This window comes from Onychostruthus taczanowskii, unplaced genomic scaffold (genome assembly GCF_017590055.1).
Source record: "Onychostruthus taczanowskii isolate IOZ18803 unplaced genomic scaffold, ASM1759005v1 scaffold6, whole genome shotgun sequence".
Lineage (NCBI taxonomy): Eukaryota > Metazoa > Chordata > Aves > Passeriformes > Passeridae > Onychostruthus > Onychostruthus taczanowskii.
This window is the reverse complement of record NW_024503679.1, coordinates 1,962,435-1,989,448: the sequence shown is the minus strand read 5'-3', so window position 1 is coordinate 1,989,448 and position 27,014 is coordinate 1,962,435. Positions and strand designations below refer to the sequence as shown.

Sequence of the window (27,014 nt, the reverse complement as noted above, 5' to 3'; positions counted from 1 at the left end):
GCTACCACCAAACTGAGACACTTAATGGGGAAAATGTGGATAATTTATAACTAGGAGCAGGATACCTTTTGCTTTTTCAAGGATTATAATGGCTGAAGGTATTTGTTTGGAGTAATTCCTCAGTGCACAAATACAGCAGTAGCCAGGCACTAGACTGGCTTGGTCCTATTTCACGCCATCAAATTGTTGTTTAATATCATGAGGTGATTTTTTTGTGTGCTTGCAGGAGGCTAACCATGTATGAGAGAGCTTTAATATTCAAAACTAATTTTGTTTGATTCTCTATAGAATTCAGTATAAATATTTGCTAAGTTAGCACACATATAAGAAAAAAAACCAAAAAAACCCCAAAAGTGAGAAAGGACCATTTACAGTAGGCTGGGTTATAACCAACAGAAACTTTAATGAATGATTTGGGGAAATCTTTTTCCTATTTTTGCTAAGAGGGAACTGAGAACTGTTCTAGTGATTTATAGTGTTAGAGAGTTCTGTTTATAGCTTGTCTGAAGGCTACAATTTTTAGATTAAATTAAAGCAGTAAGTCCTTGTTGTCATTTTGAAGTGTTTCAGTAGTGCTATTTATTTTTATAGTGCCTTGTGACATCCTGTGGGGAACACGCTATAATGAATGCATAATGAGGCTGCCTCACACCAAGAGATTATTAGTGGAAAAATGATGGGGGAAAGCGTTTCAATTGCTCTAGAGCAGATCTCTTGTTGTAGAATACCCCCGTTTGCAGTGAGACAACATGAAAATAATTGTTGTGTTGCGCGCACAAGTTTCTTCCTGAGTTGACATGCCCAGGGCCACATGTAAACTTCTGAGGCGACACACTAGACTCACCCATTGGTGACGCGAGAGTATTTTGCCGTTATTTAACTTGAACACATAGCTACCTGACTCTGCTGACAACTCCTGCTGGGTTCGAGAGAGAAGTGAGCCCGGGGGGACCGCGCAGCGACAGCAGCGCCCCAATCCCGGTGGGCGAGCGCCGGGCCTGCGGACCACAGCCCCCGTCGGGCCCGGCGGTTCCGGCGCCGTGACGCGCCCGCAGCGCCGCCTCCCTCCGCCGGCCCTGCTTCCCTTCCTTCCCCTCCCTTCCCTCCCGGCCCTCCCGCCGGAGTCCCGCCCTCCTTCCGTCCCGCGTTCGCCCCCTCCTGCTGCGGCGGCGAGCCGAGCCCAGGCGAAGATGGCGAAGACTTACGACTATCTGTTCAAGCTGCTGCTGATCGGGGACTCGGGCGTGGGCAAGACCTGCCTGCTCTTCCGCTTCAGCGAGGACGCCTTCAACACCACCTTCATCTCCACCATCGGTGAGGGGCCGCGCCCGCGGCCGGGCGCCGCCATCCCGGCGGGAGAGGGGTCCTGCCCGGGCCGAGCGCGGAGGGAGGGAGGGAAGGAAGGGCCGGGGGCACCGCCCGTGTCGGGGCCGCGGTCGGGCCGTGCCGGGCCCCGTGCGGGACCGGGGGCCGGGGGCAGCGGTAGCCCAGCGCGGCAGCGCTCGGGACGGATGTCCGGCGGGGGAAGGTGCCGCGGCCCTGGCGGGGCCCGCAGGGTGCGATCCGCTCCTGCAGCGGCCCCGGCGCCTGCCGTGCCCGCCGCAGCAACAGTTGGGCCGGGCCGGGCCGTGCTGCCGCCGCTGTGGTGCCGCGCGCGGAGCCCGCGGCCCCTTCCCGGGGCGAGGGGAGCCCGCGGCCCCTTCCCGGGGCTGTCGGAGCCCGCGGCCCCTTCCCGGGGCGATCGGATCCCCGCGCCGAGCCCGCAGCGCTGCCGGCCTCAGGCAGAACCGCGGCTTCTGGGGCTCTCCCGGTGTGGGGCGACTCGTGTTGGGGTGCGAATGTTCAGAAAGTGGGGAAGGGTTGCTGGGGCTGCCTGTGGCACGGTGGCAGTGGCTGAACGCTCGGGGCAGGTGGTTCGACTCTCAGTTCTTCCCTGTACGCTTCTAATGCATCTGTGTGCTCACGGTTTTGAGATTTGGAGTAGTTGCATTCGAGCTCCTCAGTCGACTCTAGAAGCTCCTCGACAAATGTTTTGTCCTGAATTTGGTTGTGAAAAAGGGTTCGTTTCTAAGCTTCACGAACCTTTTTTAATGACAGTGAAGTGTTATATATCAAAACAGGTGGTTGTGACTTATATTTTTGTCAGACTTGTAAGTTTTAAAATACACTGCTGAAATAAACATAAGCAAAATTTTCAAGGCCTTCACTGAGATAGAATTGAATTGAAACTATAGTGTGGCATGACTTGAGATTTGTGTTCAGCTACTTGTAGCTGAGGTCACTTTTAAAGTGAAGTACACTGTTTTGGGGATGAAGGGGAAAAGTGCAATGGAGGTTAGTAGTATTTAGGAGGGCAAAACTAATGCTGACTTAAAAAAATAACACTAAGAGAATGAGTAGATTCTCTTGAAAAGAAATTGCTTTAAAGATAAGGTGAAATAGTGCGTAACTTGTTTTATGTTACCCTAATGCCCTGTCCTTTTCAGACATTTTATTTTGCTGAGTTTGGCACACAAGGAAGAAACAATCTTTATTTAGGCACATGTGATTGACTAAATTAGGTGTGGCGTGATTTTTAATGCTTTAAGAACAGTTTTTCTGCATTTTTCTGGCACATTTCTCTCTGCAACCATTTTCAAAATGCTGTATCAGTAACACCAGCCGATTAAGGCCTGAGTAGCATTTTACCTTAACATTTATTATTCTGTACCCGTGGTAGATAAAAGGCTTAATAAACATTAATAAATGCTGTATCATTAAAAAAAAAAAAGAAAAAGCCTGCTTTGGTACTGTGCTGCTTCTTTATACTTCTAAAGAGATAGCTAACATAAATGGGTGTGTCTGTCTTCCAACCATTTTCTTGATGTTTCTTGAACTGCTCAGCCCCTTGATAGATTTTTTTTTCCCCTCACTGATTCACTTTGAAGTCTTCAGGACTGTGAATATGCTGTTGTTTTTTCTTACCTTATTCAGTAAATATAGGATTTGCTCTCATTTCCTTCCTTTATATTTGTTTGTGCAAGTGCCTTGTTTTCAAAACAAGTCATCTTGAAGAAACTTTTTAATAACTGAGGTGTACTTTTAATTCTGTAGGTAATAGTTGTGATTTCACAGTTACATATTCCTTCTTATAGCTCTAGTCCCCTTTTATTTTTTAGCAAAGAACCTCCAAGCAGGAAAGTTGACGATGCAGGAAATAGTGAAACTGTTCATAAAAGTGCTGACCTATGCTTGAATAAAAATACTTGGAGTTGTTTCAGTCTTTGTCGTGGATTGCGTGTGTTACTTGTAGCTCTGTCATGTGGCTGTAATCTGTTCTTGAAGATGTGCTCCTGTGCCCTTTCTCTCTTCTCAGTGCTAGTTGATTTTACAGTCATAACTGGTCCATCTGATGAGCTTGGGGGAATTCCATTTTTAACAACTCTGCTTTTTTTCCGTGACTGATAAGTCATAGTTAACCATGCTGTGGAGGGAGACAGGGATGCTGTGCTTCTCCCAAACAGGCTGCCCTGCCAGTTCAAGTTTAAGGTGCCCAGATGAGCATTTCCCATTAAATACAGAGTTTTCCTGGAGTATGAGCTGCCAGGCTGTTTGGTTTGTGTGTTCTCCATGAAGTGGATCCTGCAGTAGGATGGTGCTTATGATGTGTGTTCAATTAACAGTGATTTGTGATATTATGTGCCCTCAGTTCTCCTCTGGTGTGTCTCTCCTAACAAGATCAGACTTGGTTTTACTGTAGAAGTCTAAGAAGGCGTATGTTTGAGATGTGTTGACATCAAATTTTATTGTTTAGTCTTATGTACTTACATGCTCTTTGTGAGATGAGTCATTCAGATTTTTTTTTTAACTATGATTGGGTTAAATTTTTGCCAGTTTAAACTTTCTTCTTAGATTTTAGGTCCAGAAGTTAAAGCACTCTCTGTTGCCCTAATGAAAGGGCCCACATCATATCCAAGTACCAGATAACTTCCTTATAATTTCCCACTCCTATTGTTCTTCTGTAGTTTAACCAGGGTTAAACTACAGCACTCCAGTTACCAAAACAATGGAAACACTTTTCAAAAGGAAAAAACTAAAGTTAGGAGGGAGATATGGAAATACTATTTTATATAGAAAAATTGCTTTACTTCTCCTCAGTGCTCATATTATAGAAATAATATGAATTGTAATGAATTGAATTGTAATGAATTGTAGTTACTTTGTCATTGTGCGTGGTGTATTTGTGTCATACTTCACAGACCCCTTCTGTTTTGCTGTCATGCAAAATGTGCCTGTAAGGCTACAGCATCCATGTAGATTGCTTGGAGGTTAGGAAATGCTCCTTTGACTTTTCTCCTCGAGACTTTGGTCATGCTCATAATCATAATCAACGTTGGACTGGTTCAGACATCAGGGACTTCCAGCCTGGTGTCCCATGGCCAGCAGTTGCATAAGAAGTGTGATAAAAGCGCAATGCATGTGTATTTATAATTCGTCAGACTTCTTTTATTCTTTTTTTTGAGTGACTGTTGGTACAAGAGCCTTCATGTCTTTGTCTTCACTACCTGGCATAACTAATACCTTCAGCAGACTTTGCTGCCCATTATGAGAAGTGAACCAGTGACCTTTGGATTATTCAAAGCGATGCATTTTGACTCTGTAAAAGCACAGATTGGCCTTAAGCAACTTTAGACACGACAGGTCCTTGTCCTTTAGCAGCTTTTAATTTTTTCTACAGGGCTCTGTAGCTCTGTTAGAATTTCTGAAAGTGCTGGCAAGGCATAATGCTGCTGTGGTCCCTAGTGAGGATCAGCTTTTCACTGTGAACATGGGATAAAACTTTTTTTTTACAATGGGAGTGTGTTATGTAAGGTTGTGTTGTTTAGTTTGCTTTCTGGGTGGAAACTTCTGCTTTTGCACATTACATGGAAAGTAAAATGCAGTTGAGTCAGCTCATTTTCATACTTAGCAACTCCTAAAGCAAAACTTATCTTGGAATATCTCATGAGCATTTTGCTAGTAGTTTCAGTGCGATACACAGGAATCAGAAGCATTAATTTAGCAGTTTCTAAGTATCTGAACTTGCTGTTCAAGTAGTGGTGTCTGGTAAAACTGGATTTGGTTTATAATTTGAAATAATAAGATTTGTTTTTTGCATTCCTTTCAGCTTTTTTTGTGTCAGCTGGTTTCTATGAGTGTAAAGTTGAATCTTTGTAGCTGATAGCATTTCTGATTTAGTACAAAGGCTTGCTGACAGAAACAAAATTTGTCGTATTTATTTTTTTAATCCAGGATGATATCAGCATTTGGCAGGAAGTTGCTCACAAGATAGCACTGTATCTGAGAGCTGAAACCATTTGTTGATTTTACAGAAGTAACTTTTCCTTAGTCTACATCTTCCAAAATAGGACACTACTCTGGCAGGCAAGCACGTGTGTGCTGACCTTTGAACACTTCTATGAAAATCCTTTGTCAAGCAAAATTACCAGCTTCCCTTTTGCAGTGAAATTTCCATGTCTGTAATGTGTAATGGAAATCGTTTTAGTGTATTCAAGTCAAATGATGCCTCATTGAGTATTTCTACTTTTCTTCTTCACAGTTACTTACTATTTGTATGATGGACAAGGACTGATTGTTGCTTTCTTGAGGTTTGGGTTTTTGTTACCCACCCTCCCATTAAGCTGCAGCATTTCCTGTCCTTAGTCAATTTCTTTTGGGCTTCTCCAGATGGTTGGAGCTGTAGGAGAAAACATATCAATGATAGATGAGCAGGGAAGAGAAGGCAGGGAAGCATCAGGAAAGCATTGTCAGGAGTACTTTATTAATGGTCATTACTACAAACTAATTGTTATCTGGACTTTGAAGTGACTGAGGTGAGTTCAGTGACACTCAGGTGAGTCTGTCACACATATCTCCAGAGTGGAAGTGTGTGTTAGAGGCTTGTGAGATGTGGGTCTAGGATATCTCTTTAGGACAGGGTTTACATGGTATAGGGAAGACAGTTCTGTGCAGGTCAGTATGAAAGTGGAAGAATGATTCTGTTTTCAAGGTCAGTGGTGGGTGGTCAGCAAGATGCTGTCCTGATGTTGAACAGGAAGTTGTAGCTGAAGGTATAGCAGGTTAAAAGCATTGAAGTTTGTGTGTCTTGTAACTTCAGATGTGATACTAACACTTAGCTGATAGCAAAGGACATCTTAACTTAGATTTTCATCTGCTGGTGAGGTTGCATTACCTTACTGTATTCTGCAACAAGCCAGCAATGGAGTTGAAATTGTTTGGTTTCTATTAAAAATGCTGCTGCAGCTTTTGTGTTGCGTTTTACTCTGTGAAAACACAGTGACAGATGTCTGAGTGTTGATGCCTACTCCTAATTGGCAGATGGAGGTCTGTTTTGGTTATGTGTTGCTGGTTATTTGAGTGACAGGAGGGCAGTTTTGAGCTGCTTTTGTGACTTGGTTTGAATGCAAAGTTAAGAATACAGACTAACTTTGAATAAGGGTAGGAACAAATGTCTTGGCTGATGCATACAGGCTTTGAGAGAGGTACTGAAGACACGGCTTTTGTTTGGGAATTTTTATGTACTTTTTGGGATGGATTTCCTAGTCCTTCTGAAGTAGAAATACATCCTTTTAGTAGAAATACATCTCAGACTGTCTTACTTCAGAAATTAACTAAAATTCATAATAATAATAAGAAGAATACATGCAGTGTTTATAATGATGGTTTATTTCATCTTTTGTGCTAGAAGTTACATGGCTTTAATTCAAAGGATATTTTATTGCTTTTTATCTTTAATTGGATGTTATGGTAGCTTAAGTGTCAAGTCATCAGGCTGACTAGATATATAAAATAACTCTGATACTTTTCTAATGTGGATAAACTAGGACAAATAATAACATCAATAAAGTTGGAGTGTGTCAGGCTTTTGTACAGAGTTAGAATCACAGACTCAGGATATCCTGAGCTGGAATGAGCACACAAATATCTTCGAGTCCAGCTCCAGGCTGAACAGACCAAGTGCCCCCATCTGTTCCCCGTAAGGCTTCCCCTCCAGACACTTCACCATCCTCGTGGCCCTCCTTTGGACCTTCTCTCACTCTTTGTATCTTTCTTTTACTCTGGGACCCAAAACTTGACTCTTTGAGGCTTTTAGTTACCAGACTTGCAACTCAAAACTTAGGCCAGTAATTTCCTGTCCCAACACAGGTTGCAGTGTGTTGTAATTTAGTGCCTTTTAGAAGGTTTTTGACTAGTAATTGCATCTAATATCAGTTTAATCTTGTGGTTTATAGTAAACATTCGTGTTAAATGTAAACTATGACACTTTTGATTAGATTGCATGTAGTTAAATGTAAACTATGACACTTTTGATTAGATTGCATGTAGTTAAAGGCAAGTAAAGTACTGCATGTGTCAGAAGGCTTCTCTTCTAGAGAACAAACAGTTGACCAGGTTTAAGACATGTTAATTTTGCTGCCATCATGTAGACTCTTCTGCTTTGGGGACCAGAGGAAATAAACCCTGATGATGAATGTTAGTGGCATCCTTTTATATGTATGGCAACATCAAAAAGTATTGCTAACTAGTAGGAGTCTAGCCCCACATCTGGAGATTGGGAAAACCAGGCTGAGTATAAGAAATTGGGCAAAGCTGAAGTGTCTGTCAGCCAGGGAACACATACACTGCTTCCCCTCCCCTCACACCTCCCAACAAAATCCTCCTTTCTTCCACCTGCCAGAGAACAATAGTTTTCCTTTACCGTGTCAAAATATGTTGTCTGTATGGTGTGACTTCTGCTGGGATTAAAGAAGGAGTATCTGTGTCAACCCAGGCATGGAAAGGAGCAAAAAGAAACAGAGTAACTTCCTGGGAGAACTTTCCTGGCTTAGCAGAGGTGATGTAGAAAGGAGTACTTAGAACATGCAAAGCAGGAAAAGCAAATGAAGAAAATAAAGAATTAATTAAAGTTAATTCATTAAAAGAACCTTGCATGATGTAGGAGAAGAAAACAGCTATGTGCCAGAAAGGTCATACTTTTCTTTCTTAATAAGTTAGGTGGCTGTGCCTGTTAGTATAGGTAGTAAAAACCTTTCAAAAAAAGGCCTATTTTGTCATTCATGTAAGAAGTTAAAGCAGCCTTTCTTCTCTCATGTTCTTAACTTCTCAAACAAACCAGCAAATGACAAACCACAACCTCCCCCATGCTTACTTATCTCCATGGATAAAAACATAGGTTTAAAAAAGCCTCTGATGAAAATGATGTTTTGGGGCTGCTGAGAGTGGTGTCTCTAACACTGACTTCACTAACTTTAAACCTTCTGCTTTGACTTTTTGGTCTGATTTTGCTGCCTCACTAGGTACTTTCTACACTTGCTTCTAACACAACTGTATTTCAGACTCTAACTGAAATTCCTAGATTAGATTATTTATTTTAACAGAGATAATTCTTGCTGGATGAAACATTTTGCTCTTCTTGAATCCTTTTGGACAGAGTGCCAGTTAAAGCCAAGAGCTGTCTTACTGATATTGTTGATATGTGCTTTTTTGTTCTCTGTACTTTTTCTTCCAGTGTAAGCATCTGTGCCCTCTAAAGTGAGCAGAGTATTTGTGGATTCCTATAAAAGTTCCAAAAATTTCATCACTTCTGTCTTTACGGTGATCATGTGTGACTTACACCTGCTCTAACATTATCCAATTTGACTCGTTTTTATCTCTGATGCTTTTGTAGCATCCCTGAAGCTATCAAAGAAGCATTGGGCAGTATGAGTTGTTGGGCTGTAGCAGTGATCACCTGCCCATACCAGCTGTTCCCGTGGTGTTTCCCATACCTGTGTTAAATCTGCAGCTGGTGGGGTTTTTATGTGGTGCCAGTGGCAGGCAGACAGGGAATAGGAGGTACAAAGTGCATTGTTTGAACTGTGTGAGAGCATCTTATCTCTAAGCAGTCATGGACTTGCCAGTTCTTGCTCTGCTTTGTGGATCCTGGGACACTCAGTGTGCTCACTTTTCATGTAGCACCTCTTCTGTTTTAAACAATGTCCTGCCCCCCAGAATCTCTATTTCCTCACTCTGAATAACCAGTTTATGTAGAGCCCTGAGTTAAGAGGCTTTTTAAAGAAGTGACATCTCCATTTCTCACTGTCTAGTATAGACACCAGCACCAAAAATTAGGGAGCAAAAGCAATCCTAATCTTTTTGGCCTGCTCTTGTTGTCACAGCTGAAGCTTGGTTTATGAGTAATAAAAAATGAAATTTAAATTGTGGTGGCAAGGCAGTATTGATTGCATAAGCCATTTTTTCAACCTTTTAGATTCTTAAGATGCTAACTTTGGACAAAGTAATTCTTTTTGTCTTTTTCCTGACAGCAATATTAAGTTAGAGTTATTTTGGCTAAAGACATAATTTTCTATGTTTTCTACACCTACAAACATAGATCATTTCAGGCAACAGATTCAGGATAATTTTTTTTCCTGTTCTTGGGGTTGGGGATTTTTTATGCTTTTTTTTAATTTTACCCATTAATTTATGCTTTTGATCAATCACATATCATCTTGTATTAAGCACTGAACTTCTGAAAGAGGAATCAAATTTTTGTATAAGGCACCTTCTAGATAGGGAAATCTGGTGTTCTTACCCATTAGAGCACATGGCAGAGATTTTTTTTTCATGTTTTAGAAAGCTGCACACTGCACATTCTGCAGACCTGAGGGAAAGAAGAGCTTCAAAGCAGGTGAGAGGTGTGCAAGTCTCCCACAGCTGCATCACAAGTGAGTGAGTGTGGCATTGGGTCCCTGGGAGGTCACTGCAGTATTTCTCCTCCATTCCCAGCCCCAGCTGGAGTGTGACCAACAGAGCAATCCCTGCACTGCCATGCAGCTGGCTGGCTGATAGCTGCTCTGGGATCCACACTGGAGCTGCTGGCCAGCTGCCTCTGGCTCTCTGCTAGCTGGGGCTTCAGTTTGATGCCTGCTTCAACAGAGTAGCTCTGCCACTCACAGAGGAGAGGTCTGCCTGGGAGTGCCTGTGCTCTCAGGTTGTGCCATCAGCTGTTGTTACAGATGGTGGTAAGGTGAATTATGGAACTCACGCAGATGAGGGAGTTCAAAGGAGAAAGGATTTGGTAGTGACACCTAGTTTCAGCTGTGAAACTATAGCCTCAGTTCAAGTCTGTTGGTCAGTTTTCATGTTTGCTGCTCTCCAGTTGCATCTTGGCTTGAAAGGAATATGTTCTCTAAGCAACTAAGTTAATGCATTCCTCTTAGAGACAGGCAGTCTATAAATAATCCTTAAAATAAACAAACTTTGCTGTCTGTATCAATAGTACAATTTTAATATATTTAAAATTTGTTTTAGATGTAACTGAGTTACCATCAAGTGTAGCTTATTTTACATTCAGTATAGAATAAGAGGTAGACCGTGAGTTAATTTCTGTGCACTTTCATGGTGTCTAGACTGTAAGCTCTAAAGTACATTCTGCAGGGACTCAGCCCTTTTAAAGTTGGGCTCTTGTGACAGTTGATAATTTCACTCATGTCCAGTAGTATTAAGTTTCTAGTGTTACGTTGTTTTATAGTCTTGAATTTTATATTGAGTACTTTTGGTGTTTAAAATCATGCCTTGCTCAAAGCAATCTGCACAATCTGCGAGTTGACTTCAGAACACTGAGAAGAGGACGTCAGTGTTCGGGATGTTGCAGTGTCTGCACTGAAGCACTGCAGGTCGCAGTTGCAGTGGCAGAACTCACAGGAGCACTGGTGCGAGCAAGAGGCTGAAGAGCACTGGATTCAGAGCTTAGCATGTGGTTAATCAGATCACACTGCAGTGCTCTACTGAGCTGTAAAAAAAACATGGATGTTTCAAATGTTGGTCTAATTCTGTTGGTTGTAACTTTTATTCTGAATCCCTTGTTCTCTTTTAAGTAGAAAGTAGCTTATCTTAGGAAAGGAAGCTTAGGGTGGCGGTTGTGCCATAGCTGAGGGGACACGTGCTGCAGGAAGTGGCCGTTTGCTGGCACCCTGAGCACTGAGCCGATCTTGGTCATAAGTCTCAAGGCCTTAGGAGCAGGAAACACATGCACATGGCATCCCCATTCTTTATTGCCTCACTTACTTTAGCCATTTGTACATATTTATTTTGCCAGTCTAAACTTTGAGAGCCTTTCTGTGTTAATAACTTCCAAGGTGCGAGACACTGCTCTGTCTCTCGTTGTGTGGGTTTGGGTTCTTGGTGGGGGTGAAGAGTTAGATGAAGAAAGGCCAGTTAACCTGAAGGAGCATATCCAGCCCACTCCAGGTCACCAGTGTGTTGTGGGTTCTTGTGGGCTGCCCAGAAAGAATGCAATTCAGTTTGTCCCTTTAAGTTGTGAAAGAGTAACTAGAAGTGGTTGCGCTTGTGTTTAATTCTAAAATAATTCATTTTACGACTTTTGAAAAAATGTTGACCTTTACCCTGCTGTGGTGGGTGTTTCGTGTTAGTCTGCTGTATTTTGAATGCAATAAAAGACTACTGCCTCTTTAATTTACATACTGATACAAGACATTGCTGAGATCATCTGAAAATTCTTTGCAGATGTTACTAGGGACTAAAGCTAAACGTTCAAGTTCAAAATGGTTAGACTTTGTTCTTTTGTATGAGGCTGTATGACACACTGGTGTGTTGCAAGGGTTCTCTACCCTGCCTTTTACAGTGATCTTGACTCCGACTAAGTAATTTTTAAATTTTTTCTATAATTATTCTAGGAAGATTAATTTAAAAGCAAATTTCTGAAGCTTCATTTATCTACCTTTGTAGATTGAGACAGTATTACTGATGTAGCACAAGAAAATGTTTTTTGAAAACCACATAAAAATAATTGTGTATTTAATCCAAACCCTGCAATAGCTCCTGCTGAGAACAAAAACAAAAAAGGAGTAAACTCTGGGTAAGCTTGTGGGGAAAATCTGTGGGAACAAATTGATGTCCCTTAGCTGTTGGTTAGATATGAAAAGAGCACGTTTCTGGAGTACTGATCTGTAGGTCTGTCCGTGGAAGGTGATGAAACTCCTTGTCCTAACCCAACTGGTGTGTGATGGGTGCTGGTACCTGCCGTGTGTCACCTGGTGGTGGCACAGGTGTGTGACAGGGCCCCCAGTGCTCACAGCCCCTCAGGGTGTGATGGAAATGTCCTGGCAGCAGATGATGCTGAAAGAGCTGCTGTGCCTCAGGGCTGGGAGGCTGCTGCTGCTGCTGTGCCTTGCGGGGTGAGCAGGACTGCAGCAGCTGCAGCAGAGGGGCACTGCTGCTTCCCAGCTCTCCTGTGCAGCTGCAGCCACTCGCTGTCCACAAGTGCAAGCCTAGAGGGAGGAGTATCTTCTGAGTAATTCTCTCCCAGGATTCAACAAACTGAGGGTGAAGCATATTGATTTTCAGTTATGTGCCTCTTCTCACTTCCTTTTTTTTTTTTTTTTTTTTTTTTTAAAGGTAAGTTACAAATCTGCTTGCTTGGTTCAAAGTTGCTTTTAATTCACTTAACCCAAGTGACTGCAGAAAACATTTTTCTTTCTTTTTGTGTATCGTAAGACTCCTACATGTCCTGCAGTAAAGAGCTCATAAGGAGTTCTCTTTTCCCAGCTCAGCCCATTGAAAAAAATCAAAACCCCACAACCTCATATATAAACCAAGTAGGCTAGAAAGGACCAATGCTGTGAAGCTGGATCAAGCCTAGCTTGAAATTTGACGCATAAATTCCAATTTTTCCAATGCTGATTTGCTCAGAAGGGTAACAGGACTTTGTACCTTGACTCCTTCCCCATCCCTTTTATTGTGGTCTATGTCCAGTGGTGGTGAGTGCCACAAAGTTCTCTTTATTGCAGAATCCCATTAAAAAAAAAAAAAAGTTTTATTTCCATTTCATTCTTCCATTCTTACTTCAAAGGAGTAAAGTAAGATTTAGACATATAGGAAGACAGCTTTTTTAAGAGGGTGAGGCTTTTATTATATGCAGGTCATGCAAAACAGTTCCCTTTTTGTTTTAATAAACTGTGGTGTGTCTTTTATGTTCTGTGATAGATGGGACTAAAATAAGATTTTTCTGGCAAGCTAATCTGGTATTCATGTTTTCACAGCATCTTTGCCAATTTTTGTTTCACTGACTTCTTAAAATGTCTTTGGCTTATATATTAAATAAAATCAAAAGGTAAATTAAAATGCTAGTTCATAAAATACTTTAAAAAAAAAGTATTGATTTGTCAGAGATGGAGCAATACTCTGCTGGGGTAGTTAGGCTAGTGTATGCTACCAGAGACTGATGTTTATTTACATCCTGAATGCTGCTGATTTCCTGTCTGATTTCTTGCTACAGCTGCACACATAAGGTCCTCCTGCTGCAAGCTAGTGTAGAGCCACATGAAAAATTAACTTAAAGTACTGGTGAATTGGGTAATAAAGCTAAAGGTTAAAAATTCTAATATTTGCCCACCAGTGGCAGGATTTTTTGTTTCAGGTTTGGGTTTTTTTACACTAATTTGTATAAGTTTCTTTTGTGTCTGCATTTTACTGCTTGAAGAAAGCGTTCAGGAACATGACCCTTCCAGAAGCATTTTGCTGAGCAGACTGAAGTCCTAAAAACCTTTACCTTCAGGACTTATTTTCTGGTACAGTTGGAACAGCTTTCTGGCTTCAACCAGAATACTTCGGTTTGGTTTCTTTGCTTTCTTTGTGCTGTAGCATTTTCTGTAACAGCAATTTTGTTGAAAAGAAGAAACAAGACAATCTGTCCAGGCAGTGGTACTATGTAGGGAAAAGTTGTAGTGGACTCCTAGCTGGAATAGATACTGTAGCATGAAAAACATGAGATATTGGCTCCGATGGCTACAGGGTTAAAATCAGGATGAGGGGAGAACAAAAGAGTAACAGTGATGCCCAGAGAGTAAGCTACTGTTTTAAAAGCTAAAGTAACAAAATGAACTTTTTCAGCCTCCCTGCTCAGTTTGTCCTTACATTCCTGTAAGAGTTGCGTCAGGCTGGTTTGTTGGGGTTCATGGCAGAAACCACTGGTACTAGAGCTGGAAGAGGAACTGCTCTATACGTGCTGCTGGGCAGTCCTGGGTGTTTACTATTGTAGTGTTGTGAGCTCTTTCTAATATTTCACAATGTCCCTTTAAAATTATTGCATGGCAGCTTAATTATGGGTAAAATCTGCCCAAGTGGGCTGGAATAAGAAGAAAAAACTGGGAAGTGGAGTAGGGGAAGAGGGAGTGGCAGAAGAGCTTTGGGATATGAGATGGGCATGAGTTCTTGGCTTAAACCAAAAGAGGCCAGGTGAGGCCAGTCCCCCTGGCCTGTGTGTCACTGACTGGGCATGCCCTGAATTTTATCAGCTGATTATTGCAGAGCAATGCAAGGTAGACACAGCAGCATACAGCTGCCAGGGTTTTCTGTGAGAGCCTTCCTGAGGCACTAATGATGTTGCCCAGTGTGCTCCTAGATGGAGTTTTGTTGGAGGCTATGGAAGCAAATACCCTCAGTAGAGTGAGGAGGGAGGATGCACCCCTGGCCTGTAGTTAGCAAGGATCTGGAAAGGATTTGGAAGAACAATAAGCCCTCAGCTTTTTTACCCCATGCTGCAAGGGAAATGCAAGCAATTACAGCCCTAACTAATGTGCAGTTCAGGTTGCACGTTCTGGGTTCTATCCTTGCAGAGTGCAGGTTTGTGATTCCTGCAACAAATGCTTCTGTGTGGCTCTAATCTATATTTATATAGGCTGACATGCTAGATGGGCACCAGTGTGTCAGACTTCCCTGTGACAACTCCACTGCAGCAGTTAATTGTCCTGTTAGCATTTGCACTCTTAAGCATTAATCTGGGTCTGTGTTTTCTAAAAGCTTCTAAAACTTAACTTCAGATGGACATCCAGATGTTTCTTTTTCTCCCTACTGGAAGAACAGCATTTCATGTTGCATTTAAATACTGCAAGCTGTGTGATCCTTTGCAATCAAACTTTAATTCACCGACTCCTCTTCATTTGGCCTAAGTAACTTTTCAAACTTTTGTATCCCAGTGTATGACTGTGCAAAAGAAGAGTGGATTAACAACAGAAATCTTCTGTCAAGAGTTAGTGTTGAAATTCTGTAGTTGTTGGAGTGTTTTCCATGGTGTAATTTCGATGTAGCTGTAAGCAGATCGTGGTTTGTGCTTTGCCATGCAAGAGCACTTGTGCGGAAGTGGCAGCACATGTCACCAGGCTTGCTCTGAACGTGTGTAGCTCACCACTTCCTCATACTGAAGTGAGAAAGCAAAAGAAACATCAGTTTCTAGTTCATTTTAACCTCCAAAATGTTACTGTTGCAGAGGTACTTACAGCCTTTCCCTTTATATTCTTCTTTTAGCTTTGAAATAAATAATTGAGAATTTGGGTGAAGTTCACACTAGAAATCTTAAGTTCTGAGAAGATATTTTTTTGTGCAGGTCCTGACTTTTAGAAGTCATCAAAGGAGTGGTTGTATAAATCATTTCAGTGCTGCAAGGAAAATGAGTAACCACGAGAAACCAGTCTGTGCAAGAGCTGGACTGGTGCACATGGGAAGCTTGTGCTGCAGTCAGGAGTCCTTCTCAGAAAGCCTCCCCTACAGGATCAGTCACTGCTGTGCCTCAGCTTCAGCAGCTCACAGTGCAGGCAGAATCCTCTTTCAACCACAGCAGTCTCTGAATCCAGTTTTCCTGCTAGTTGTTTCCCAAAGCTTCAGGCCTAGACACAAATGAACTTTTAGAACTGATTTAATTTGCTGTTGCCACAATAAAATGCCCTTTCCAGAGAAATCCATATTTGTGCTTCATAACCTTTGAGGCCAAAACAAAATCTATTCAGGGCAAAGGTTATTTGTTTTCAGATCTGAACACAATTATCTGTGATTTCAGCAGCTGTGATTGCACCTAGTTAGGAGAAAAAATTTACAACACAGGAGGCAATATCCTCTGCAATGTAAAATGGAAACACTTGCTGAAATTATGTTACATAGGATAGGGGGTTTTTGAAAGTGCATGTAATTCTTATGTCATTTTTAGAAGAGTGTGAATTAATTAAAGTATCTTTTTTCCTACCAGTGAATCTTGTGAATTGCAATTGTACTAGTAATCATAGCGTTTTAAATTAATGCAATTAATTTTCTGTGCTGTTTAAGTGCTGATGTGGTAGTTTTGCTCATAATTTGTAGTCTAACTAATGAGCTGAGCTACGTATCCATGGCACATTAAGTGGCCGAAAGTTGTTCTTTTCAGTGTATTAAAATAGTAATATTGCATGTGAGAAGAATGAAATTCAAATAACTAATGAACATAGATATATTCTGTTTCTACTGTGGTGTTGTAAAAACTCCCATAGCTTCCTGATTAGTGGATGGATGAATTCTTAAAGCTAGAAACAGCATTTTTCCAATTAATATACTTTTGATAATTGTAAATTAAATCATGTTTTAAGAAAGTTTACTTAATTTCTTCTAATTTATCCCCATCTTTTACAAACTACAACTAAGTATCAAGTAACTATTTAAGATGCAATGAAGAAAAAGTGGGCCATTTGTTTCCAAACCAGTTAATTTGGGGGATACTGTCACAAGATTGAAAAATCTGGCAGTCATGTAGTAGTGAGACTTGAGCAGTCTCAATCTGACCTGTGTTGTAATACAGATTTAGAGATCCAAAAGTTAAAGTAGTTAGGATTAAGGGGCTAGTCTGTTTGGAAATCCATTTCACCCCTCTAAACCTTCAAAAGACATTATTAAGCCCTTCTGAATTAATTTTTTCAATCTTTTTTTAAAGCCTATAGCTTAAAATCTGAATTTTATTTTCAAAATCAGTCTGAGAACTGATGGGTACCATGTGGAAGTATAAAGGGGAAAAGGAGAGAAGTGTTTTCTTGATGCTTTTTGGAGCTTCCTAGAAAATCTTAATTGTCCCCAAATGAGTATTCTTGGAAAAGGAGTCTTGTATCTCCTGTGTTGTATTACCATTTACTGTGATCAAACATCAGTTTTTAAAAGTAGATGCTGGCTTTGAAAAGGAACTGAGGGGTCGCAGGATTTATTTCTGACTCTGAGCCAGAGGTGCCAGGGAATTGACTTAAACTGCAGGGACTAGTCAGATATTCAGGAGAAATACACAGTGACCTTGTTGGCGTAAAATGGAAGGACCTGGAGATCAAGCCTTCCTCTAATGATCTTGACTAACTAGTACTGAGCCTGAGTATGGCCTGCTTTCATTGTGCAGAATAATTTATCCTTATTATATACTATGTGGATGTTGGATGCAGCTGAGAACTTCATGCATTCTCAGCACTTCCAAGTGTGTGGAAGAAATTGCAGCTTCAGAATGGTTCTTTTGACTAAGTTTCCTTTTACCAAATTGCCAAAAGGAAACTGAACACTTCCTTTTCATTAAATGCAAAACTGAGGAGTATCTCTTTCTCTGGCAGGAATCGACTTTAAAATCAGAACAATAGAATTAGATGGAAAGAAAATCAAGCTACAGATATGGTAAGTATTCCAAAGCAATTCAGGTTTTCAATGAATTCACTTTGAGAAAGAATACTTCAAAGCTTTTGAGCTTCAGTGTACCAGAAGTTTCATACCTTTTATTAATTGACTGTTCATAAGGTTTATGCTTTCTTCTGGCTGGCCCTTGCAGTGGTTCTGCTTCAGTAGCACTAGAAATAGCCTGCTCACATGCAAGCATTACAGCAATTTCCTAGTTTATCAAAAACTGTCCTCTTAAATGTGCCTTTAGCTTTTCCGTGTGGAGAAGAAATATTAACTCAGTAGCTGTAAGCTAAAATATGCAAGCCAATAAAAGGTAATCTCCTCTGGTACTTTGATACCTGGTTGTACTCACCAAGCCACAGGTGAGTGCTAATTCCTTGCATGGTGGCTTACTAGAAACTGGGTCTTCTGAGCCAGGATCCTTGTGACTGAGGAGGTGCAGTGCCACAAGTGGCTGATAAAAATGTTCTGTCTGTAATATAGGTTAAAAAAGCTGGGTTTTGTCAGGCCTTTGGTGTTCAGCTCTCCCGAGGTGTGACTGGTATCACCAAATATATAATGTATCCAAACACTTGGGTGTGCTGGGTCACTCACGGACAGGTGCTGCTTTCAGGTCAGCCAGGACAGAACACCAGCACACTGAGCTGTAGTGGCTGAACTTAGCAGCAAACTGGATGTGACAGTGCACTATCCTGAAATACTTTATTGCTGTGTGGTTTAACTTCTGTTTAAGACAGGACGTGGATGCATCAGAGCTTTTTATTTTGAGTTACTGGAGGGCAGGCTGTGTACTGCTGAGTTTTATTGCTTGCATGAAAACTGGAGTGGTTTTGTGCCACGTTTCTGGTGCTGCTCTAACTGCTGATGTAAGGAGGGTAGCTTAGGAGTGAGGAGACTGCTGAGGGCTGAAGAAACTTGTGCAAACAGCCAAAGGTGTGTTTTTCCCAATGAACAAGTATCAATGCATTGTTACTCTTTAATAAGGCATCTCATGAGTGTAAAACAAATCCTTTTTTTCACTGACTTGCAGGGATACAGCAGGCCAGGAGAGATTCCGCACAATCACAACAGCTTACTACAGAGGAGCCATGGTGAGTGCTCACACTTCCAAAAACCTAAACACAAAAACCTAAACACACCTAGTGGAACTGGTTTGCTGCTCCTAAGTTTGTGTCGTGTAAGTCTTCCACTGGAGGACTGGATAATTGTGGCTTGAGAGGTGGGGAATGAAGTTTGTGGTTTGGTTGGGGGTTTATTCTTTGTTTTTCCTTTTTTTAATTGCTGGTACTCAGTCTAGGCCTGTTTTTTGTGATGAAACTTCCAGCCCTATTGTCTTCTTTAATATAATTAAAATTTCTGCAGATTTTAATAAAATAAGTTACCAAGCTTTGATCAGAGAGGTTTGGTTTTTTTAAATGCAGTCAACACCTTTAAACACTTGCAGTGTTTCAAAAATGGATAATGAATTATTTTAATATTAAAAGTGTGTTTCACTGAATTGCTTTTCCTTCAGCCAGTAGAGAATGCAAAGTCTGGGCTAGAAATACAATCACTTGCAACACCTACTGTTATGTTTTCCTCCATTGAGAGTGACTTGAAGTCAAATAATTGACTTAAAGCCTGCACCCTTGTGGTACAATGCTTGTAATGGTTCTTAATGCTATGATTTGAGATATTTTATGTTGGGACACCTTTAATTTTGACTTGGTGGTTACTCCCTGTGCTGCTGTTTGAGGTTCTTTCTGCTTTGTATGAAGAGATCTGTGGCATTCATAGGCTGTGGGTCCAAATAACTCCACTGTCACAGAGCACAGGGAGAAATAATAATGGTTGTGGCACTGTATTAGAGCTCTCCAGTGCTTAAAAAGGCTTTTTCACTGACCTGGTCTTCTCCCCAGTCCATGGCCAAGGACTTCTATTTGTCCTATGGGGAATGATTGGAAAGGCCCTAGGAAATGGAGGTGAACCTTGCAGTCTGTCCTCAATGCAATGGCTCTCTGGTTTCTCATGCTTTGCTAACTGTTGAAATCCCATGCCAGTGTATGTACAGAATTGCTGGAAAGAGCTAAAGCTTCTGGGAGAGCCCCAGGGGTAAAAGCTTCTGCTGATTGGAGCTGACAGGTTTGGTATCCTGGACTGCTTAAAGCTGCTGCATCTAAATGTGACTTTAACCAGAGATCCTGGTGGCTGGTGTAATAGAATTTCTAAACTTGCCCTGACTGTAGGCTAATAATTAAAAGCTTTGTATAGGTGGAGTGTTTAACCTGTAACAGTGGCAAAAAATGTTAAATAGTAATATTGTGGGTAAATTCCAAGCCATGGGATAATGCCTTGAGACAAGACTTACCTATAACCCAGTGTTGAATTTTTTTTTTAACTATAATTAAAACTACAGCATATATCAAAAGTCAGTTTTTTAGACCCTAAATAAGTATTTTGGTCAGAAATTAATGTCCTTTTTTTGTTTTGTTTTGACTTTATGTGAGGGTATGATGAGTTCTAATACTTTATCTCATAGTCTTTAATGTTCTTGCAAGAGAAAATAGAAGTGAAACTAGCTTGGTTTGGTTTTTAAAGCTTGCTGTAGCATGCAGCATCTATTCTATTATGAATCTATTGTGAACCTGGGTGAAACAATACTTTTACAAAGGAACTTCAAAGCCACTGAAAAACTTTAACCTCTCTTCCAGTTAGCAATTGATTACGGAATCAAATTTTTGGAGACAAGTGCAAAATCCAGCATAAATGTGGAAGAGGTAAGAGATGGGTGCTACGCTTGGGTGTTCCCTGAATGCCTTCTGTGGAGGTGTGCTCCATGGTCTGCTGGGCTTTCTCACCTGCCCTGGGACCTGAAGTCCCAACCGTACTCCTGGGTCTACTGCTATGATCCAACTGTTTCTGGCTTTCTGGTAGTGTCTGGAATTGTTTTAAAAATGGGTGTTAACAGAATGGTTTACTATTACTGTTGGAAACAGTTGCCTTAGATGTCTGTGCCTTGCTACTTAAATTTCAGGTCCTTTTGGGCAAGGAATAGGTTTAATTTTAGAACAGTGCCTTGTGCAGGAAATGGGATTCTTTACTTTCAGGATAACATGCTACTGTGTCACAGAGCCTTCAGATTACTACTAAGTACATGCTGTGCAGATGAGGCTGAAAATTCATGTATTAACCTGAACATCAAGTCATGAGCTCATGTTAGACGAGGAAGAAGACTCACAATGCTATTTATAGATTTATAATCTCTTTTCCTGCAAATAAATTTCGTGCTAAACCCACAAGATCTCTGTGAGAGCTTAAGGAAATAGAGTGGGAAGGAAGAGTGGCCCAAGTCCAGTCTTTGTTGATATAAATCACTCGTGTCATCTCAGGGAGGGTGGGGGAGGATCTGAGCTGTGTAAGAAGTGTGGACAAAAAAAATAACTCTATCAAAGGCCAGTTAAATTAAGATTTATTCACCCAACAATGTAGACTTGCGTTATCCTTATACCTAATCATTTAAAAGTCTTTTTAGGGGATTTTTTTTTCTTTAAGAGTCCTGCAAACACTTACTTAATTCAGCTCGTGCATCTGACAAGTTAACTAGAAATTGAAGACATTGTTACTTTAAAATAACAAGAGGGGTGTTGTGCCAGCCAGGCTGGTTTTTTTCTGATTGTGGGGTCATTGTTTTACAGGATAGAGTTAGAATGGACTGATCTGCATCATGCTGCACCTGGAGCAGCTTGATCTGATTTTCAGTGTCCTTGTGATTCTTAGAGCTGACTCTGGAAGTGGGACCATGGGGAGTCATTTCCAGAGGGGAGACCTGTGTTCCTCTGGAGGGTCAGCTTGCTCTGTCATGACATGGCAGTTTCATTTTAAACCCTGCACATCATGAAATGCACAGCAGTAGTTTGTGCTTATTCCAGAATGTTTGGCTCTCTAAATATTTTTTTAAATTGTCACATGAATGGTGAAGAAAGCATTAAAAAATGCAGCTGGTGTAGGCATTTGGCAATCACTAATGATTTGGTTTACTTTCCACCAAATGCTTTTCTTGCAGGGAATTACACAATTGTGATATTCTTGGGATCAGAAGAGAAATAATTTATTTGTTGTGATTTATTTACATTAAATGAGTGCCTGTCTATGGCTATATTCCAAACACAATGGGAGGGGAAGTGTTTATACTTCTTACATTCTGGAACTGTCCTTTCATTATTAGGGTCTCCAGACAGCCTAAAGTCTTGCTTTTTCCTACTCCTGGAGAATTGCAGAGCTTTCCTGCTACAGAAGTTTCTTTGCTCCTTCATACATTGAAATCTGGGATGCTGAGATTTGCCAGAGTAATTATTCATGGGTTTTTGTCTTTAATTGAGATACTGGAAGCTTAAATAGCCTTATAGATAGTCCAGAGTAAAAACTTTGGAGGACAGAAAGCAAGCTAACCTTAATGTGAATTCCCAGGCGTGCCCTTCTCAGACCTCTCTGGGTTCCTAATTGTGATGCACAGTTCAGTTTAGGGGGGGTAATAAAAACTGGATTAGCAAATACAGCCTTGTCTTCAGCTGATTTTTTTTTTTCTCTCCCAGAGGTATGCAATAGGAAGGTCTGTTCATTTGCTTCAAAGATTGGCGAGATGGAGGCTAAAAATAAACAGTTTTTTCTTCTAAAGGACATTTGCTGAAGTTTTACATATACATATAGATATATATGTATATGTAAATACATATATATCTATATGTATATGTAAAACTTCAGCAATATGTACAATATCTGTATGTACATATATAGATATTGTACATAGAGTGTCTTGCAACTCAAAGTTCTTCTAGTGGCCTGCAGAACACTGTATGGTTAATGTATCTGTCTAGTCCAAATTTATAATGTCCTTAATGTGTCTTGTGCCTAACTCTTGTTTTTCTTTATTTCCCCTCCTCACCAGGCATTTTTCACACTTGCACGAGACATTATGACAAAGCTCAACAGAAAAATGGTTTGTATTTCCAATTAGCATACAAACTAGATAGAGTGAGAGGACAGTATCATAATACTGAGTAGCAGCCCTACCAAAATCTCCTAGGGATTTACTAGATAAAATTTGAGCAGTGATTTATCACACTTTATTACACATCAGTGCATAACTATTCATTATTTTGCATGAACACTAACATTGGGCAGCCTGAAACTGATGTGTTGTTCCAAAATGCAGTAGTGTGATCCGTGTTATTATGTAGTCTCTTCTCCAGCTAATTCTTGAGATTTGGGTTGTTATATAAATGTTTATATTTTTTTTACCAAATGATTAATGAAGTCTGGATAACTGAGGAGCTCAAGTTCAATCAGATCTCTGCTCTGGTTATTAATTTGCAAGCAGAGGAAGTGGGAAGGGAGACTAGGAAAGCTAGAGATGCTATTTTCTGCATTTATGATGTTGACACTTTTCTCTTTCAGAATGACAACAGTTCATCGGGGGCAGGTGGGCCAGTAAAAATAACAGAAAATCGATCTAAGAAGAGCAGCTTCTTTCGATGCACGCTACTTTGATGAACTTCTAATGATAAGACTGCAGCACACTTAGAACCTTTTCTGCTTCTTTGAAAGCACAGGGTCACAAAGCCTCAAAAATAATACCACCAAGCTGCTGCTGAGAGCTCCATTGAACGTAGACTGCGATACACAAATACCAAGCGGATTTTGCTCACTAAGCCTATTGACCTGTCAGGCTCTTCTTTCTCAGATATGGAAGCTATGAAGTGGAGACACAAATGCAAGATTTAACTTGTTTTTCTTTTTTACTTTCTGTTTTATTGCCTGTTGCAAAAGCTGCTATGTTTCTTTTAACTTTGCACATCCATATTGGCCTCTTACTGCCTGTTACAGCACAATCTTACATTTGTATTTGCACAGTTTGACTTGTAAGTAAGATTCTTAACAGATTTGTGCACAGTTTTATTTCTCTTTTTAAACAAATTTATTTTCAAGCAGAAGAGCCAGGGGAAAAAATTGAGTCTCATTTCCATTATTTTCTATGCTGTATACTCATGGCCATGCAGTATGGATGTTGTTGCTCTAGTGATGAGAATTACTGTAACAATTGGCATTTAACAAATTTGTACAGATTTTGTCTCTTAGATGCACAAATCTGTTCATGCAGAAGCTATGGCTTCTATCCTGAATGTAGTATGCTTTTCTTTCTTTACCAGACTTAGCAAAGTTGTGTTCTGAATTGCCAGTCACTGTCTGATTCACAGATGCACCTTTCAGTTATTTGAATAAACACAGTGTCTTTCCTCACTTAACTTCCCTTGTTAGCTCAGACTGTCTGCTCCTTTTTTTGTTTCTGATGAGGAAGCACACTCTGGATTTGAAATCACCACAAACTGGCCTCATCACTATCACTTAAGTGGCTTGTGGAAGCTGAATGCATGGGTTTTGAGTAACCTCTTTGTGGATTCACTTGTTGAGAAATGACTGCTTCTAAAGGTGACTTCCATTTCTACTCTTAATTTTAAGGATAGTTTGTTAATGTTTGTAAGCATTGGCACTAAGGAAGCCTCGCATTAGGGCTATAATGTACTCCTAGTTCTGCTGTTAATGCTGAATGTGTGTCTTTGGTCTGCTCAAGCAGTTGTTTTTTCATCAAAAACTGGTACAGTGACCTAGACTGTTAGAAGCAGAGGTGAAACATAGTTGCCTTTTTTTACTCAACTGAGCATTGTATAACCTAGTCTTTGTTCTACTACTTTTTTATTGTCTTCTGAAAAATTTCCTCAATGAGCAATTAAAACAGGTGCTTTAGTTCTGTTGGTGTGCCAAACGTGGACCATTGTAAGCTTTAACTACAAGTTTGTGTCCAGCATGTTTGCTGTTAGGGGATGGGTGTGTTCTGTCATTGTCAAAGGAAATGTCTGACATGCTTTTGCTTCACTTGGTTGTCTGGAGTTGTAAACAGTGAGTTAGTTGTTACCACAGAGAACCATTTTGTTGTGTCAGGTACTGAATTTGTCATCTCTGGGTCTGTTTGAAACAGTTTGAAAGCGAACAGGCCAATAGCGTTAGAGGTAAAGCTTTTGATTTTAAAGGGTTTAACCTTAGTAGCTGGTTCCATAAAGTTTTAGGTGGTTATCAGCCTGTCCCCACACGTAGTTTAACAGTAGTTCTTGTAACTAGACGGTGGATCTCATAAACTGCTGTTGCTGCACTAGAACAGAGAAACCTTCATGGCAACAAGGTTTAGTGAAAAAACAAAGCAACCCTAACTGCTCTGTTGTCTACCCTTGATGTTTTTCTTGGACGGGCTAAAGCAGTTATGTTTTCTGTATGGTTAAAAAAAGTGCTTCTATACAGAAAGTGTTGTGACACCAATTATGAATGTTGTTTATTTTCAGTAATTTACCTCTGACTTACTTGGTGTCGTAATACTTTGATTTTTATCTCAGGGGTTGTCTGCAAACCAAAACTGACATGTTCTGTGTTTGGCACTGTTTACAGAATGCTTTGTATTGTTTTTCCTGTCTTCACTGTGTGGTTAAATGTTCATTCAATATTAGTCTCCATGAACTTCCCTTTGAAAGAGCCTGTAAGTAGTAGAGTCTATGAAGTGCTTCTTGAAGCAGCAGCGAATTGGGGTATCTGCTCTGTATGGGGGAGGGTGGGAGGGAGAAAAGAACTTGCTATTTTCTTACATTTAGCTGTGCTAAACTGTACATAAATGTGAGGTAAGACCATAGGAAATTCACTTTATGCATGAGAAAGTACTGCAGTAAATATTTCCCTTTGCTTATTGTTCGTGTACAGTTCATCTTTTTCTATTTGTAGAAGAATTTAATGCAATTTTGTTGTCATCTGCTGAAACTGAAGAATTCTAATTTCATGTGATCTTATGGATAAGGTAAAATGCAGATTTCTTTCTTTATGTCTTTGCCCCCACCCCACTTCTCCAGCAGTATTAAATGGCTGAGTGGCTGCACTTTATCAGTGTGCTAACTTTTGGTCAGTAGAGACCTTTCTGTGTACAGTCTGCCCTGTCAGACGTGGGAAAATGTGCTGTATCTTAGCATGCAAATCAGCTGTATGTTTTACTGGGATATTTTAGCTATGGTTTCCTCTAGACAAGCGGGTGATGATAATGGTATGTTCTGCCTATGCATCAGATGCTGGGTATTACAGGCTTTTCTAATATCACTATGATTGTTTCGTGCAGTCTCTGTTGTTACTTTGCTCAAGACTATATAATCTTAAGTTTTGAAGGACTCTTAACTATACCTCAGTCAACTAGTTAGTACTCTAATGCCCATTAGAATGAAAGTCATATACTTATGATTCACTTAGCAGCAATTGTATTTCTGTTTTCTTCCAGAAATTGCCATTAACCTTTCAGGAAAGCAGACATTTTTGGGTGGATTTCAATAAAACAAATATGCTGCTTATGCTTTGGAGTTTTAGGAGAACTTTCCCTCAGCCCCATGCCTGTGCACTATATCTTGACCTATGTTTTTCTAAATGGTTTTTACAAAAAAGCCAAATGAAAAACAAACTGGTCTCAGTGCTTTGCAATTTTAACTTTCAGTCTGTGCTCAGCAAAACATGCACAAGAATTTTTTGTTGAGTGTATATAGAATGTGTTATTGACTTATCTGGGAGTTCTAATATTGCTAAAGCTTAAACCACTCATGAAACTTAATGCAGCTCACTTTTCTCTTTGGGGGGACAGTCTCAAAAATGCTGATTGAATTTTCAGACCTGTAGTTCTTTTTACAGAATATTTCCCATTGTGACTTTCTCATACTAGACTGCTGAAGTTAAGAGAATTACGTGAATCATTTTCACAAGCGAATAAAGAAGTCTTGAATGTACATATCACATTAAAATATTGTGAAAACATAATGATTTGAAAGTCCATCAATAATATGTAAAATGCATAAATGTGTTATTTGTGAAAATGCATCTGTTGTTGGGTTACCTGTTAATGTAACAGAATTTTTGCAATGTTAAACTTGCTAAGGATTGGTCTGTAGGTAATAATAGGTCTTTTTTCTCCTCTGTTCATTGAACTGCTTATACCATTCTCACTCTTATAAATAAAACTTGTATTTCTTTCTTCCAAAAAAAGCAGGATTTACATTGATTTTTCTTGTTTCTGGTGAATTTAACTATTTCAGTGCATTCCTATGGCCTTACGAACATTTTTGCAAATAAAACTTCAATTACCATTATTTTAATGCTACATAGCTACTAAATTCAGAATAAAAAGTATAGTCCTTGAGAAAATGCTTAATTTTGAAATAGAAGTGTTCTGCTGTGTGTGTTTAAGCACATTTTACCTCTGGTATAAAGGTGTAATGTGAAAAGCTCCTGCAGATAAAAGTGAACTTGTCATGTGGTTAACTTGTAAACCTAATCATTAAATGTGTATTGATGTATATAGATAAAAAACCCCAAACCCAGCTCCTAAGAAAACCTTCATAGTCCAATAGTTTTATTATTTCATGTGAACTTTTTTACAATGTGTGTCTCAAATAAAAGTTACATAATGAAAAGCA

General features: G+C 40.2%; 1 protein-coding gene across 1 annotated transcript; it reads left to right on the top strand.

Annotated features, from left to right (window-relative positions):
• The first annotated feature begins 908 nt into the window (after positions 1-908).
• Positions 909-27,014, top strand: RAB8B (RAB8B, member RAS oncogene family). The gene is made up of 6 exons (XM_041418385.1): positions 909-1,314; positions 17,427-17,487; positions 18,521-18,581; positions 20,181-20,246; positions 22,415-22,465; positions 22,924-27,014. Exons 1-6 carry the CDS (start codon positions 1,191-1,193, stop codon positions 23,014-23,016), a joined length of 456 nt encoding a protein of 151 aa, XP_041274319.1. The 5' UTR covers positions 909-1,190; the 3' UTR covers positions 23,017-27,014.